This window comes from Phyllostomus discolor, chromosome 5 (genome assembly GCF_004126475.2).
Source record: "Phyllostomus discolor isolate MPI-MPIP mPhyDis1 chromosome 5, mPhyDis1.pri.v3, whole genome shotgun sequence".
Taxonomy (NCBI): Eukaryota; Metazoa; Chordata; class Mammalia; order Chiroptera; family Phyllostomidae; genus Phyllostomus; species Phyllostomus discolor.
Window position 1 is genome coordinate 151,485,356 of NC_040907.2, and position 17,698 is coordinate 151,503,053.

At 38.6% G+C, this 17,698-nt stretch overlaps 1 protein-coding gene across 2 annotated transcripts in view; it reads right to left on the minus strand.

Moving 5' to 3' along the window:
* The window catches only part of HPSE2 (heparanase 2 (inactive)), a 619,058-nt gene that overhangs the window by 148,914 nt on the left and 452,446 nt on the right, over positions 1-17,698 (minus strand). The window contains exon 7 of one of the 2 annotated variants that reach the window (XM_028513737.2): positions 7,162-7,297. In XM_028513737.2, the coding sequence (XP_028369538.1) occupies positions 7,162-7,297 (136 nt within the window). The remainder of the gene's footprint in view (positions 1-7,161; positions 7,298-17,698) is intronic. The other variant, XM_028513738.2, reaches the window with a different exon arrangement.

Consider the following 17,698-nt stretch of genomic DNA (forward strand, 5'->3'; position numbering starts at 1 on the left):
CTGGACAGTCTACCTACTGACAAATGATAGTTCCACTAGCCTCAGAGGTAATTTCCTCTCACTTAGGACAAACCCTATAATCTCCCCACGTCCACGGGAAACATTGGTAAATCACCCCAAGTCGCCTTCTCCTTTTGAAGAAGCTTTCTGCCCCAACCAGAACTTTGTTCCCAGGGCCATTCCTCCAATGTCCATGGGCAGCACACAGCTCCATGTTGTCACTGCCTTGCACGTAACAGGACCAAAAGCCTATGCACATAAAATATATAAATAGACTCCAGTGAAAGAATGCAAATCACTACCTGAAAAGCCTTATCCTCTTCCAATATCTAATTTTGTGGTAACATTAGATATTATCTAATACTGTGGTTCCAACTTTCATTAAACCGTGATTTTAGGATACACACCCCAGATTATATCAACTAATTTGGAGATTAAATTGATGTTCTTTCACCAGGACAACTCAGTATTCTTCCTTAAAAGCCTCCCTAATGTTGGGTGGTTAGGAATATAAATATTACATGTACTGTAAAATAAATGGTTAACAAGTAGGGAGATGCAGATAGTATATTGAATAAGAGTATAGGCTCTGGAGTTAGGTGGACCTGGATTCGAATTCTAATTTTACTACTTAGCAAGTGTGACCTTGTGCAAATCACTGGTTTCTTTAATGGGTTAGCAATATATGATGCACTTAATAAATGGCATTTATCATAAAAAATATAATACAATTATATTTTTGAAGGTTAATGATGCATTTTTCACATTTTAATAGTTTTGAAATCGGAATGTTTTTCATAATCATTATCAAAAGAAACTTATCATCTGTTTACTCTCTCCCCCAGCTAATGGTGTATTTTATAATTGTTTGTGTTTAAGAATCAAGAAAATATTATTTATGCAATGACAATAACCTCAACTTTGGAGCTTTTCCATGGTAAACATACCTTTCTACTTAGAGTTCCAATTTGTCATTAGTGTCTCACATATGAAAGAGCAGAGCCACAGTTCCCCTTGGGTCATTTTCTCTGATTTGCAGAGGCACAGCCAAGTGAAGCCACAGAGGCTAATTTACTGGGGAGCTCTTGAAGCTTACCCTTCCAGCTCTGCACTTGCACAGGCCTCTACTAACATCCTAGGCAGGCCCGAGTAATGTGTTCATTTGTTCAGATGTATTTTTAAAATGTGAAAATTTGTTTTGTTTCTTTTCTTAAAGAGGTCACCATTGCATAAGCTTCTGGCCACTTAAAATTCAGAATCACCCAGGGATGGTGCCCCAGGTATTAGAGTGGCATACAAACAAAATATGCAGTTTGTATTTAGGATCCTCTGCCTCTCCTGAGTACTGTCTTGGGCTGTGTTTCTCTTCCCCTCAACCAAAATCTGCTCTTGGGAAAAGACCTTCCATTTGATATTAGCACCACAGCATGACTTTAAACCTGTGTAGTTAACTTCTTCTTGGGATATTTATATTTTTACATCCTTATTCTATTGTAGAAAGAAAGATTACTTTTGTAAAATGAAATATCCAGCATTAGCAAACAGAGTGCAATGTTATTCTGAGCCACAAAGAAATCTTTCCTTCACTCCTAAACTCATGCCCAGAAGACAATCTCCTACTATGTCTGCATGTAGCCACAGTCCATTTACGGCTGCCTAAATCAACTTCTATCTATTCAACACTACACTACAAAGTTAGTAGCAGATTAGATTCTAGATCCAAATGTGAATGAGACAAAGATATTAGTTTATTTCTGCTACACTTCCATTATTTGATTCTGCTCATTCACCTCCCCTTCCTGCCTGCCTTCCTCCCTCTAACATTCACTGAGCACCTGCCAAGTGATAAGTACTGTGGTAGGCACTGGACATGCAAATAAGCATCAACATGATTGAATGAATGAATGAGTGAATGAATGAATGACTCAAATACTGATTTTTGTAGTGATACTACTGTTCTTAACCTAGTAATGTGTTTTCATTTGTGCAGTTTGCTTCATTAGAGAAGGTTAACAATGTCATTGTCCTCATTTTTCCTCGTGAGTCCAGTTATTTTATGATCCTGACGAACTGTTATCCTTTTATGTTCTTCCGTCTTGATATACTAATAGGCTCAAATAAGTAGATACATCAGAAGGTTGGTTGAGAACAAAAGTTTCTTTTTTCAACTATTAATTACTTTAAAAGAATTAAGTATTCCTCTGCCTTACCTACTTCCATGATCCTGCAACTAGCATATATTGGAAAAAGTGGTGTAACATTACTATATTTATTGAAATTTTAAGAGTTAACCTTTATTAAATATTATCAGCAATCAAAGTCAATGATAATATTATCAAAAGCACGATCATAGTTACATCATGAACCATATAAACCACACCCTCTATCATACACATCTATAACTGGGAGTCCTCTGCTTACACCTCGAGAAGAACGGTATAAATAAGAACTTGTCTGTCCTGTAGGTATTAGCCTGAATGTTACTCTCTCTGGGAGGAGTTTCTTATCTTTCTCTTCCTTTAGAAGGTAGATATTTCCCACTATAGGCACCTATAGTACCTTGTCCTTATTATAGGAGACATTGCATCTTATTATCATTGTTTGCTTTGTTAACTATTTTCCCAGTAAACCATGGGTCCATGAAGACAACTACCATATCAGTCTTGCTTACATTTTATCCTCAGGGTCTGAAAAATACTAAGAATGTTATAACCAACTAATAAATGAAGGAAGAAAAGAGAAAAGAGAAGGAAGGACAGAGGAAGAAGGAAATTTTCAACTATTAGGGAAGCCAACTGTCAGTTTATTTAGTATTTAAGATGCAATCATACAGACAGGATTCTTGGAAATATTTCCCTTATGACTGGGATTTCACCAACTCTTTCCTGTGCTTATTGAATTCCTGAAAATAATAACAAAAAGTGTTATTTCCTCCTCTGATTCCTCTAGGAGATGAAGACACAAATCATTGAGTCCAAGTGACTTAAGCCAAAGTGGTTCTTCTTGGTCCTTGCGTCATTGTTTTGGAGTCAGCCCAGCTATCCACACTATACCATCTGTACAGTATCCTAAACATCTCTTCCTTTCCCATCTGACTCTTGCTTGCACTGTTAGATTTTCAACTGTTTTCCCTCGACTGATCTCCCAAAGTACAGATGATTATCCTCATTCTAATGTCAGGGAGAGAGAGTGTGGTTTAGCTAAAGAAGCGGGTTGTCCAAACACTGTCTCTGTTCAGTTTTCAATAGCATCATGCAGATTTTCATATTATAGGAATTTGCCCACTTCTCAGAAAACTGACAATTCTTATAAGTGGCAGTCCAAATTTGGAAACCACAGCTGTTTTTAGCAATTGAGTTACTACTGCATTTCAGGTGCCAAAAATATTACCTATCATATTCTCCAGGGTTCAAAGGAAGAGGAAAGAGGAAAAAAGCAAAAAAGCTGAGGATAAAGGTAGCATGAATCTTCTCCACTTACATAAATTATTAAAAATAACTACAATAATTGAAACCACAATAATAATGGCATTAAGAACTAGCATTCAATAGCAATGAACAAAATAGGGCTTTACATGACCTTCCTAATTGTCCCAAGTGGGAAGGAAGATAGTGTTCTTAGCATCTTCATTTGACAGATAAACAGAATCAGAGAAATTAAGTAATGTTCCAAGGTCACACAACCAAGCCTGAACCCAAGCCACCAGACTTCAAATCCTGTATCCTATTTCTTATTTAGACAGCCTCACCACTGATTTATCTAACCAATCCTATATAAATCCATTTTGGTGGGAAATCTACCCTTTTTCTATCACTGTGGGCCTGGGGGAAGGTGGGAAGGGATGTTATTAGGACTTCTTTAAACTTCCCAAAGTACAGAAAAAAAGCAAAGATTTCATTTCAGGCTTTGGATGTAGGTTCCAGGTATAAACATATTAAAATCTTACTTGGCTCATCTCTGAATTGATTTTGGAGGCTCGCAGTAAAGCAGTTTGGCCACTCTGCCTTGGTTTGCACCTTGGACTCTAATTTCCTATATATACCCCCTTCCTACGCACAAGGAACTTCAGGAACAGGAAAAGCAACTTTTCAACTTGCAAAGCTTGATGACCCTTCTCTGGCCTTCTCCCAGCCCTCATCTCCCCAGGGCAGGCCAGTACCTAGCACATCTGGGGCTGTGGTGAGACACTCTCAACCTGAGGGCCCTAACAACTGAGTTTAGGTTGCTGTAGTCAGTGGAGAGCCTGCCCCGTGCATTGAGTCTCAGGGAATCTGCAATCCTGTAACACCTCCAGCAGATACCCATGTAAGGCAGTATCTGGCAGCAGCTTTGTAAAAGAGAACTGGAAAAAGAAAACGAGTGAGGGAAATAACTGATGGGATACTAAATGTAACATGGATGATAGAACTTTGGCAGACAGCATTTTCCAAAAATAACTGCAAAAATATTTCTGGTCCTATACACTCTTCCCAAATCTTGCCACCCACTCCCCCACCCCCATCAAGTGAAGTTTATTTCCTTTCCCCTTGAATCTCTATCAGTCTTGTTCAGTGCCTAAATAAATTATAGTGGAAGCGATGCCCTGTGACTTCTGAGGGTAGGTTAGAAAAGGTGATACAGTTTCCACCTGGCTCTCTCTTGGGTTCTCGACTTTAGAACTTTGGGAGGAAGCCCAGGCAACAGAAAGAGCTCAGATGTAGGTATTCCAGTTATCAGTCCCACAAAGGTGCTAGTCAACAGCTGGCATCAACTAACTGCCACGCCCATGAGTCAATGAGCCTTCTGATGATTCCAGTGGCCAGCTTTTGAGTCACCACAGCCTTTGAATCTTCCAGTGAAAGTTTCAGACATCTTTCAAGAAAAACAAGTCACCCTACAGTTCCCTGTGGGAATTCCTTACCCACATAATCCGTAAGCACAATAAATGGTTGCTTTAAGGCACTAAATTTTGGGGTAATTTGTTATCAGCGAAACATAATCAGATCAGGAACTGAGGCCTGAGGGGACTTCCGGGCACACATTCTATTTGCAAACGCCAAATGGTACTCCAGGCTCTAATGCTAATTCCAGCTGTCCCCTGTCAGGTGCCTTCTGCATGTAGGTCATTTCTCTTAGAGGTTCCACTCTCCCTCCCTGCAACTGCACTTTGCCCTCTTCGTTGAAGAGACATGTTTTTAAGGTTCTGAATCTCAACTGTGCACAGAGTTTAAGCCTTTTTTCTTAAGTTGCTTTGGCCCTGCCTACTACACAAACTAGGAGGTAAGCTTAGCTTATTAATTTTAGTGTTTGAACCTTCCCTGATGGTTAAGGAGTATGCAGTGGTGGAGGGTAATGAGTGGTGGGGAGAAAGGAGAGGAACATAACTCCCAACACCTTTGTCTTCGTTGTGACTTAGAGCTTTTGTTCTACTTAAAAAATTACATGACCACAGCTAGAACCTTCACTGCCAGGGCTACAATACCACTGAATCATTTTACCTCCATGCTGATCAGGTCAAAACCAGGAAAGTAAAAAATACAGGGACCTGTCTATCTTGTACAGTGTTGTAATACAAACACTTGGGACAGCGCCTGGAACACAGTAAGCACTCAATAAATACCTATGGAATGGAAGAATGAATGAATAAATAAATGAGAGAAATTTCCCCCCTCCATTTACAAAGCAATACTTAATATTGGGTTAGCATAATGTGCGCAGACAACTATAGTGTTCAATAGTTTGACAGTGTATAGCATCCCAGCACCTGATACTTTGTCTGGTAGTTGCTAAGCACCCCGTAAATATTAAATATTTAAATATTAAACACTAAATGAATGCCAAACACTGACAAGTCACTTAGTTGTCTCCTAGGCTTTGCCAGCAGATGGCAGTGACAGATGAGGGTGCCGGCCAATACACCTGATCCTCGGAGAGAGATCAGACTGGGACATAATGTCCAGAGGTCCGGAGGCTTACCAGTCTCTGTAACCCTTTGGTGATAAGGGGACTCCAAAAGGTATTTGTAAGCTGAGTATGACATTCGTATGAATGCACAAAAGGGTACCAACTTCCACTTTAAGAATCAGAAGTGCTTTTATATGATTGCTCTAAATAGGATTTTGCTTTGCAGCTAATTTTATACATGAGCCATTCATTCTTTTGTCCATTCACTTATTTATTCATCCCATATTAATGGGTGCCTACCTGTTGCTATTTTTCTGCAAAAATTTGTTTAGTCTGCTCAAGAGATAGCTATATGTTCAAAAGGTCCCCATTTCTTGAAGAAGGTCCTGACTAGGCAACAAAAGATTGAAATCACCATTGTGTAGAGGCAGAAGGAAATTGTAGACATAAGATTCTCATGATTCAGAATTAACGGATCCCATATATTTCAAAATGTGATCTGCACTGGGCAGAGTCACTTAACAGCTGACTATTCAATACAGAGATGTCTGGCATCCACTCTGGACACACCAAATCAGAGTATCAGAAGTGAGGTTGGAAACTCTGTGAACCAGCTCTGGTGACTTTGACTGTACTTAAGTGTGAGAACTGTTGACCAAAAGTGTCTGTTACTAGGACCTACATGCAATTGCTTAGTATGGCTTTACTCAAACCTCTACTTGTTACCTGGCTGATTCTAAGACATCTAGAAATAGTGTAAATATGGCCTACAATTGCCAATTCTCCAGGTCAAAATTTCACTGAATAAATGTAATCTCACTGTAATTTGTAATTTCACTGAATGAAATGTAATTTCAATGAATAAATGTTAGTTCTTAAACTAACCCCAAATCAACCCCTGCAAAAAAGAAAACAGAGTAAACCTATCCTTAAGAAACTCACAGTTCAGAAGCAAACTATTACAAAATATTTGTTACAAAGAATATGTATGAATAACCCACCGACATGGACAACAGTGTGGGAAGGGACTGTGGGGGGGGGGATGGGCGGAGGAGGGCAAAGGGGGAAAAATTGGGACAACTGTAATAGAGTAACAATAAAAGTGATTAAACTTTGGTGTGTTATATTCAAACCCTTCTCAATTTGAAAAACCATAAACAATCATCAACTATGAGAGGGAGCTCTAGACCGCGCAAATCTGGACTATGCTACTTTTCTACCCTGGCTCCCACAGTGTTGATGTCCAACTGGGCCCCGGTGACCTTTGCCTTGCCTTACCCCCAAACTGTCTCCTCTTCTTCCCAGGAGGCTTTTACTCACTTTCTGAATTTTCCTAATCTGGTCAGAGAGTGTATCTAACAGGCGAGTTTTCAGGAAGTCCATCACCTTGACCACCCGGCCATCAATGTAGCAACTGGAATAAAAATAAAATAAAAATCAGACAAAATCTCAAGCAGGAGACTACATATACTTCACTAGCCAAAGGTCTCTGTTGCCTGAGAAAACGGCCCAGGATTCACTTAGGTTCTTATATTCTAAAAAGTTTGACCCTGAGTACTTTTCAAATAAATAGTATACTTCATTTCCTTCTTCTTAACAATTTTATTAAATTTATTGGGGTGACATTGGTTAACAAAAGTACATAGGTTTCAGGTGTACAATTTTGTAATATATCATCTGCATATTGCATTGTGCATTCACCACCCAAAGTTCAATCACCTTCCTTCTCTATTTGTGGGCTAATGTGATTTTTTTTCAATGTTTGTCCCATGAAACTACATTTCTTGCTCTATAGGAATAAATAGGAATTCATAAACAAATTGGGTAACGGAGAAAAGCTTACATTTTTGCCCCTAGGGAAAAAATTTAACACCCATCCAATGCCACCCCTATCTAGATCTTAAAGTACTAAAGGTATGTGAGAAGTTTGAAAAAATACTTAAACATTTTTATAGGTTTCTACACCTTTAAACAAGGAAACAAATACCAACCACAAAAACTTGATTTAGTGTGGTGAGTGAGTCTCAAAGATTTCAGCTTGAGCTCACCTCCCTGGGCAAAGTACCTTGTGGTCAACCTTCTTGTACTACCTCCAAAGTAAATGAGTGGTGAATGAATGGCTAAACAAACAAATACATCAGTCAGATAGATTAAAGTCCAGGAGCCTTCTCCTAAAATAGTAAGAAGGCACATGTGGGTGGGTTGGTGAATAGGTTTTGTTAGGTAGCTTCAGTGAAGCATCAAGTTGTGCTACTATACTGTGTTGTGAACATTTAACTCAAAGAGTTCCATCTACTTTATGAGGACCCTCTTTGTGAACTCTTACTCTAAAATCTAAGCTGATACTGGCCCAGGGTTAGATGACTCAACCCTCCCCACCCCCAACTTTGCTAAATTCCAAATTAAATCAATTTAAATCAATGCTTATGACTTCCAGGTGTCTTTTCCAACTCAGTTCTCATTGGCTGAAGGCTAATGACAGATTTTTCATTTTTAATGACACCAATCTATCAGTACACATTATAGAACCATGTGAAAATTCTTTTTTAATGTCAAATTCCCATACCAATACATGATATAGTAGAATGGTTAATTTTTTTTAAATTATAAAGCAGGTGTTCTGGTTGAAGTGAAGGTGGGAGATGAACTTCACCCATTCAGCCTCTCTTTGGCTTCCCTCACTACCTCAGACATCTCCATGCAATCCAATATTGGTGTGTTGGAAAGAGTATGGGTTTTGGAGCCAGAGATTTGTGAGTTCAAATTCCAAATCATGTATTTCCTATCAATGTGATCTTGCACAAGATAGCTGGCCTCTATCAGCCTTAGTTTTCTTATTATTAAAAGAGAAGTAACATATCTACTTCTCAGTATTAACTAAAGTTTAAGCACATAAACTTGAAGTGTTTGGCACACAGTAGTAACTCATTAGTATTTTTTCTAATTTCTCTAATTTTCAGCTCACAAAGACGGGGTCATAAACAACATGGGACTGATTAAATTAGTGTGAGTACAGAATTCTAGAAGTGGAATTGTATCAAAAGGTATATGCTTTCAAAAATGTTCATGGTTACTTATATTAGGGAATAAAATAAAACAATGACATGACCTTTCGCCTCATTCTTGGTGCAAGTGCTAGACTCAGATCCAATAAACATTTATTATGTACAACACAGAGGGCTAGGCATGTCCATGTTCATTACCTCCTATTAGTATTTCACTGTTAGCACTCTTATTTTTTTTAAAAAGTTGTTATTGGACAGCATACTACATGGAAGCTAGGCATATTAAAACAGTGCTAAAATTTAAAATAATTTATGAATGTTCATCTAACACACATTGAAAATACTTGAACACTTGTTGCTATCTTACATGATGACTAGGCATATGATAAAAGTGCACTGTAATTAGTGTTCTGTTATGTTTTAATCAAATATATTACAGTTTCTTCTTTTCTCAGTTAGCCCCCAGTAACTATTTCAAACATGTGAGTTTACAAATTTTGCTGGCAACACATGTAATTAAATACTTACTGAGATAAAGAACGCCAGCTGTACTTTTTCAGTTTGTAGTGTTCCTTATGAACACCCTCCCTGTCTGACAAATCCATGGTCCAGGGTTGAGGGCGCCTTCACTCTTACCCTCCCCTTCCTTTTGTTTTTTTTCCTCAAGTATACAGACCTTGGAGTTAGAAAACCTTGGTTCAATCCCAGCTTTGACACTCATTATTTATATGATAATTGGGTTTCCCTTTATTTAAAATCGAATTAAAAAGAAACTATAGTATTTCACAGGGTTACTCTACCAACCAAATCAGAAAAAAAATCTGGGCTCAGAACCTAGCACATAAAAAGGAATCAATAACCAAATCTAGCCACCAGGTTACTTAAGAACCCAGGGTGGCACTAACCTGGATGGAAAAGCCATAGGATGGCACGAGCAGGGGAACATCCGCCTGGGGAAGGAGAGTACGTTCATCCACAGTAGGACTGGGAATGATGGAAGAAGGAGGCAGCAAGAATAGATATTACCAGTAGGGAGGCAGAGCGGGGATGGAGTGGGCTGTGATTACGTTGCAAAAACAGGGAGCTTGAAAACACCTGTATGGTCAAGCATGTAAGCTTGCTTCATCATCCCTGAGAAGTGATCATGTAGGACAGGGAACCCACTTTCATCTACTGCTAGTACTCTTCCACTGGACAACAGCTTGAAGCCATGAAAGGCTCTTTTAACATGGGTCTAAAATTTGCTCCCTCTTACTTTCCACTCAATAGCTGTTTTCTTAGACCCAAGAAATAGTTCAACTCCTCCTTCACTTAACATGTAGGAGAAGAATTCCCATAAAATCTTTGGCTTTAGCTTTTTAGAGCCTATTCTTGGCCCCACATTTAACCTAACAAGCTGGATTCAATCATTCTCAGTTGGTCTCAGGCTATTTCTGTGGGCTGTGAATTATACTGGAACAGGGGAGAGCTCCAGGCAGGAAACAAGTGTGACAAGGTTATCTTATCTCAACAGTGTAGGTAAGAAGGAATCTGGGTCTAGTAAGGGAGGTCATGGAAAGAAGTAAAAGTGAGAGTCTGTGAAGAACTAAAATAAAATAAAGCTCTGTGGAGTGTAAGAAAGAGAGGAAGGGGATGAGTGATGACTATGAGCTTATGAGAGAGAATGTTGCAGAGAACCCTGCTGCCAAAGGCATGCAGGCCAGTCAGACTAGGTTGTAGGTTTGTCAAAGGGGATGAATAACTCTGCTTGAAATATCAAGGATGCAGAGAACATCAAAGAGGAAAAGACACAACAGGTCGTTGGAGATATTAAGGAGGAGGTACAGAGAAAAGTTGAGACAGGTAATGGTGACCTGGGTGTCTTTTTCAGTTTATAGGTAATAAATACAGCCATGGCTATAGATGAGCTCTCCAAGAGAATAAAGGAAGTTGACAGAGATATCAGACACCCTCTAAAATGCTTCTCAACCATGGCCCTGGACATTGCCTCTACATTTGGCCCAGTTAAGTAAGAATCTATTCCTTCCACAACCTGACCAACACAGTGTCTTTTTAATAACCTCGGTCTGAGTCAAATTCACATTTGGGTGTCAGAGGAAGCCCCTCTGTTATACTGAGAAGTTTCAGCAACTTTCATTTGCAACCTTTCATTGTACTATGGAAATAGGAACTTTGGTTCCCCCAGATTTCTGTACTAATTTTAAGAGGGCATAATCTAACCACAGGTATGAATCTGATAAATACCTAAGCTCTTTTCTTGGGAACCTTTAAACAGGTAGCTTTCTGTACTTAATCTTCAGAAGCTGCTTAGAAAACATTCAACATCAACAATCTGTGGTTATTTAAAAAATTCCTGCCTGTGACAGAGCTTTCTTTCTCTGATAGCGGCTGCCTGTAGTAAAGGACCCAGCATAACATTTAGATTATTTGGATATGGAGGAGGTGGAGTAGCCTGTGGTAACCACTTGGTAAGAGTTAACTGTTAAAAATGAGGATGTTGGTGATTTCTCACTAAGACTAGGTAAAAGAAGTAGAATTGGATTCCAACTGACTAACTCTCCAGTGACCAAGGGGCAACTCTGCGTTTCTCTGCCTTTCTCACTGGGAATGATAAAGCTGATTCTTAGCTACCAACCAGTCTCTCCACAAGAGCTAATTCATTTAGTAATGGCTACAAAGGTGTCAGTAATCTAAATAAATCAGAGAGGGAAGGAAGGATGGAAGGAAGGAAAGAAAGAAGGGAGAAAGGAAATTCATCATTTAGAGGTATTTCCACATAAACCCTGGCAGAATGGTTGGTTCTAGCAACACTAAGACTGATACATTTAGGTAAATCATAGTCCTCCTCCAAGCTCTCTTGAAATTTCAGCATCTGTTAGGATCATACCATAGTGGCTGAGCTACTCAACTAAAACTTGAACCCAGGAGAGACTGTGCTGAAATGTTGAAACCTTTCTGTGGAGACAAATTGTCTGGCTCAATACCAGCAACCTTCACCCCTTCTTCCACTGGTCTGTAGAGTGGCAGATAATACCAAGCACACATCTGGGGAAGCAGCAAAGATGACAGAATATACAAAGTAAATGGAACCACCTATCAATTAATTCACCAACTCTCTTGCCTTCCTTAGTTTTAAATTTTATTTCCAGTTTAATATATTTCATCTTCTTTAAAGTTTTGCCCTTCATATGGACAGTGATGTGGGAATTGACTACAGGAAAAGGGGGGCTAGGGGAAAATTGGGACAACTGTAATAGCATAAACAATAAAAAATTTAAAAAACAAAAATGCACATAAATGACATTAAAATATAAGAATGAAAAATCACTGATAAGGCCAACACTGAGAGAGAGAGAGAGTCATGTTAACCTTTTGCTGTACACCTTTTGGAGTTTTTCATAGTAAATACACATAAAATTTCCCACAATTAGTTATTTTAATGACTTATTCCAGATTCTAGTCCATTCTCCGAGCATATAAACTTAAAACTGTCCCAGACTAGACTCCCAAGCCCACCTCACCGGGAAACTGTCAGAAATACTGGAGACTCTGGGCTTCAAGTCATCGTACTCTGGCTTTAATTCCACTCTGTCCGTTTAGGGATCCTCTGCCAGGGGCAGGTCTCATCCCCTGTCTGTCTCTGCCAGCCAGGTTTTAACCCTGGCTCCCCTTCCCCCTTCTCCATGTCCCTAGATTCAGTCCTCAGCATTGTACTACAATTAGCCACTTATGCCCATTAGCCTCTTAAAACATTTAATGAGGAGAGTTTGTTGGCTCCAGTGGCAGCTGGTTTTATTTACCTGGCTCTTTACTTAAAAAGGAAAAACCTTTGCCCCTTATTATCTGACCCCTTCTTTTATTTCAGGTAATTGCATTAGTGCTGGCTTCCCAATGCTCAGGAATTTCCGGACCTATTTTGCTGCCTGCTGCTTTTAGGGAGGAGGGGCAGTCTGCTCAGAATTCTAACACCCAGCCTGCTGACTGGGCAGGTAATTCCATAAAACTGGGGCCTTCCCCACTGAAGGGGGAAAAGCTTGGATAATCATTAGAACAACCCTGTTGACCTATAAAACCTATTCTGACACCTTGAAGCCAAACGCTGGAGAAGCTGACTTGGGTCTCTCTAAAGCTCTGTAAATCGTATTCATTCCTCCTCCAAAGGACCTCACTCTGGCTTCCTGCTGAGCACATTCTTCACACTTGCCTTTAGGTTTTCTTTCTGAGGCTGCATTATTCTCCATCTTTGCAATGGGTCAACCCTCCTATCTTGTGCTCAGAGCTACTTTGGGCAAGTAAAGCTTGGATGAAATGAAAATTATTACAATTTTTTTTTAAAAAAGATCCTACTGAATATAGATGTTTCTTTGAATTTCTTAGACTGGTTCCTATAAATCCACACAGGAGTCACCCAGCTGATTACAAGGTTGAGGTTCAGGAACTTCCAAGAGTTGGTACTTTAAAAAGATGTTATCATTGAAAAATGGTAAAAGTAGAGGTCAGGTTTGTGGGCAATTCCAGAGGCACATAATGCGGACTCAAAAACTACATTTAATGAAACCATGTCTACTTGTATAATCCAACCCACAGTGAGCCAAAAGGGTGGCCCTTAGGCTTAAGAGCTGTTCTAAGAGCCCCATTTTCTCGATCTTTTTTCTGTCCTAATTCCTCGCACACTTTTGGTCCCAAGTCCAAGTCATTCCAGTGTATGTTGAGAGACTATCTCCTGGCAGAGGCTCAAACAGCTGGCCCTTGTTGCAGTGCTGAGGAGGGCTCTACAATCAGCCCATAAGGACGGGGTGGAAAAGCCACCTGCAGCTCCAGCAAATGGAGTGGGCTCCGAGGAAGGCACCTCTGGGAATTTTTAGTCCTAGCAAGTGATGGCATCCAAAGTATGGACAAGAGTGGGTCGGTGTATTCTGGGGCTGAAACTTAAACAAATTGTGGTACATTCTTTAAGAAAAAGGAATCGAAAGTACAAAACACAAGATTCGTTACAAAAGTAAATATTTATTTAGAATGACAAAATAAATCACAACAAACTCCCAGAATCATCTCCAACCCATTTTGTTTTCTCAGAGCTCTTCACGCAATTTACCAGAAATGCTTACAGAACAATGCTTCTTGATAGCATCTGCCCCTACCCCTTTAACTCCCAGCTAGCGTAGCCAGGTTCCAAAATGAGGCAGATGTCTGAAAAAAAAATCTGCCCCTCTGAGTAATCTCAAGGGATACTTCCTGATTTCATTATGCTCCTCAGAAAAGGGCAAAAATATGAGCAAATATAGTCATGTTCTCTACAACGACATTTTGGCCAATGGAGCCTATATATGACAGTGGTCCTGTAAGATTATAATAGAGCTGAAAAATTCTTATCACCTAGTGATATTGTAGCCAGCTGTAACATTACAAAACATTATAGTACTCATGTGTTTGTGGTGATGCTCGTATAAACAAACTTACTGCACTATCAGCCTTATAAAAGTATAGCACATACATACAATTATGTACAGTATATAATAATAAATGACTTATCAATTTATGAATTTCTTATACTATACTATACTTTTATCATCATTTCAGAGCATACTTTTTCTACTTACAAAAAAAAAGTTTACTGTAAAACAGTATGTAACAGTACGCCACATTACTCTGGCAGCAGCCTCTCACATTTCATGTTTACCTAGTTCCTTGATTACACCATTTTCTCTTGTGCTTGATTTAATCTACTCTTGTTTTGTACAGTGAGTAACATGCTGTAGAGGCTTATAGCCTAGGAATGACAGGATATACCATGTAGTGTAGGTGTGTAGTAGGCTATACAATCTAGATTTGTGTAAGTGCACTCTGTGATGTTCACCTAATCATTAAATCGCCTAATGACACAATTCCCTGTTGTTAATGGTGCATGACTGTACTTCATATTCTTGTCCCCGGTAGGTCAAGTGTTGTTTTCCCCTGACTTCTTTCAAGGTTTTCTCTTTTTCTTTGGTTTTTGGCAGTTTGACCATGATATTTCTTGGTGTAGTTTCTTACTATTTACACTATTTGGTATCTATGAGCTTCCTAGATGTATGTACAGTATTTTGCTTTTGATGAATTTTGGAAATTTTGCAGTCATTATTAATGAATTACTTTAAGCCATTATTACTTCATTGTTGTTTTTCTGTGTTCTTTTTTATCTTCCATGTATTCATGTTCCAATTATGTATGTTACACACTTTAAAAATGTCCCATGGTTCTTGAATATCCTGTTGTTTTGTTTTTCACTTTTCATTTCAGTCTGAAAAATTTCTGTTGACCTATTCTCAAGCTCGCTGATTCCTAAAATTGTGTTGGGTTTCCTGATGAGCCCATCAAAGGCATTCTTCATTTCTGTTACAGTGTTTTTGATTTCTAGTATTTGCTTTTGATCATTTTGTAGCATTTCCATCTCTCTGCTCACATTACCCACCCATTCTTATATATTGTGTACTTCTTCTATTAGAGCCCTTAACATATTAATCATAATTATCGTATTTTGCTGTGTATAGTGCACACTTTTTTGTCCAAATTTTTGAGGGAAAAATAAGGGTGTGCATTGTACGTGGAGAGTAATAATCCTGTATCTATATAAATGTTTTTAATTATTTTATTTATACTTATGCATTAAAAGTGTAACTCTAGAAAGCAATAGTAATATCCATATGTAAAATAATACCCTGAAATACTATAATTGGTTTTGTTTCCAAATATAAATAAATAAATTGAATTAAAAAATTAAAATGCAGCCCTGGCTGGTGTAGCTCAGTGGATTGAGCACGGGCTGGGAACCAAAGTGTCCCAGGTTCGATTCCCAGCCAGGGTACATGCCTGGGTTGCAGGCCATAACCCCCAGCAACCGCACATTGATGTTTCTCTCTCTCTCTCTTCCTCCCTCCCTTCCCTCTCTAAAAATAAATAAATAAAATATTTTAAAAAATTAAAATTCAAGTTTTCCTGAAAATTTGGGCTAAAAATGTGGGTGTACATTATACACAGGAGTGCATTATACATGGCAAAATGCAATATTTTAAATCTCTGTCTAATAGTTCCAACATCTGTGTCATATATAACTCTAGTTCTGATGCTTGTGGGGTTTTTTTTTGTTTGTTTAGACTGTGTGTTTTTTCTTGCTTTTTGGTATACTTTGTAATTTTTTATTGAAAGCCAACATGCTGAATTAGGAAACAGAAACTGAGATAAGTAGACATTTACTGTGAGGATTTGGGCTAGAAGTTGGTCTATGTTATATGTTTGTTGTATAGTAGGTACCAGAGGTTTCAGACTCCTCTGATGTCCTTGTTTGTGCCTCATCTCTTGACTTTGGCATCCCTAATTACTCTTCCTCAGGGAGAGTGTGTGTGTTGCAGCTTTTTAAGCTAGCATTCACTGTTATTATATTAGCACCCTGTTGATATGGTGGTTGAGTAAAGAAGAAGGAAATTGTTCCCTAATTTTATGATTCAGTATCAGTCTTTTATTAGGTCTGTATCTCTGGACTATAAATGTCACTTTTTAAGCTATTCTTTCTTAGGTGAGACAGGAAGGATAGAGGGGTTAGAGTGAGAGGAATGCCTTTCCATAAAAGGGATAAGGCTCTGGTTATAACTTTTCTCTTAGAGAGCTGACATTTGTTATAGAGAATGCTATGATCATATTCCATAATGATAACTCTTACTCTCCCCTGGCCAGAGCCACTAGGATATTTTTCTTAGATTCCACAAAAGTGGAGGATGAGGGGCTAAGACTGAAGCCTCCAGGAGTTCCTTATTTTCAAGCCAGTCCACACTAAGTGTCTCTCTATAAAGTCATTAAAAATACCACTTACGTGTTCCTACCAGTTATGGTTTCAGTATTTTCTGTTTCAAATAAGCAAATTTTGGTGGCAAGCCTGGATCAACCTGTCTTTCCAGATGTCAGGGTGTTGGTTTGCCCTCCAATCATAATTCTCCAAGAAAAGTTGTTCATTTCCAAACTGTTCATCTTGTTTGTGTTGAGTGAATAGGAATAACAATTTGCAAGCTCTTTACATGTTGTGGCTAAAACCAGAAGTCCACCAAAAGAATTCTTATGCATGCTAGCACTGATCTTTTGGCAATACTTGCATTAAGCATTGTGTTGAGATAGCCTTATCTCCAAAGTGCATTGTCAGTTAATGTGCTAATGTAATCAGTTAGTAATGTCTGTCCATGGTAAGGAGAATAAGGAATTAAGGCACATGTGCCACATATTTGCTATTTTTGACCAAGATGATTTTAAGGCCCTTTCCAGATCCAAGGCTCAAGTTCTCCTCTTTGACACAGAGTCAGATGATACCAGTGGGTGTCCCCTAAACACATGTGAGAATCCTATATTTCATTTGGTACTAATTACATTGCTTTTGCATATGATGTCATCCAACAGATGCACACAGGAACATATACAAAGAGAAAAGCAAAACAAAATGACTTGCCCAAAAGTCTCTTGTAAGTTTCCTATTTGAGTTTTATTTTCCACACCATCATTTGTATATGAGATTGAGAAATTACTTCTATTTTGTACTTCCTCACTCTGTATGCCATACCTTTTCCTTAATGTAGGTTTTGCATCCATGTCTTTGAAAGAACAGGATAGGCAAAAACTGTCTATATTACATTATGTATGTATGTATGTGAAATAGCATCCACATTAGCACATAGTAGACTTTTCAGAGGACTTACCAGAAAAAATTTATCTCAAGGCTTATAATCAGAAAAATGATGTTTCTCATAAAAATTACTCTTGTTTTTGACTTATGGACACTAGATTTTTGT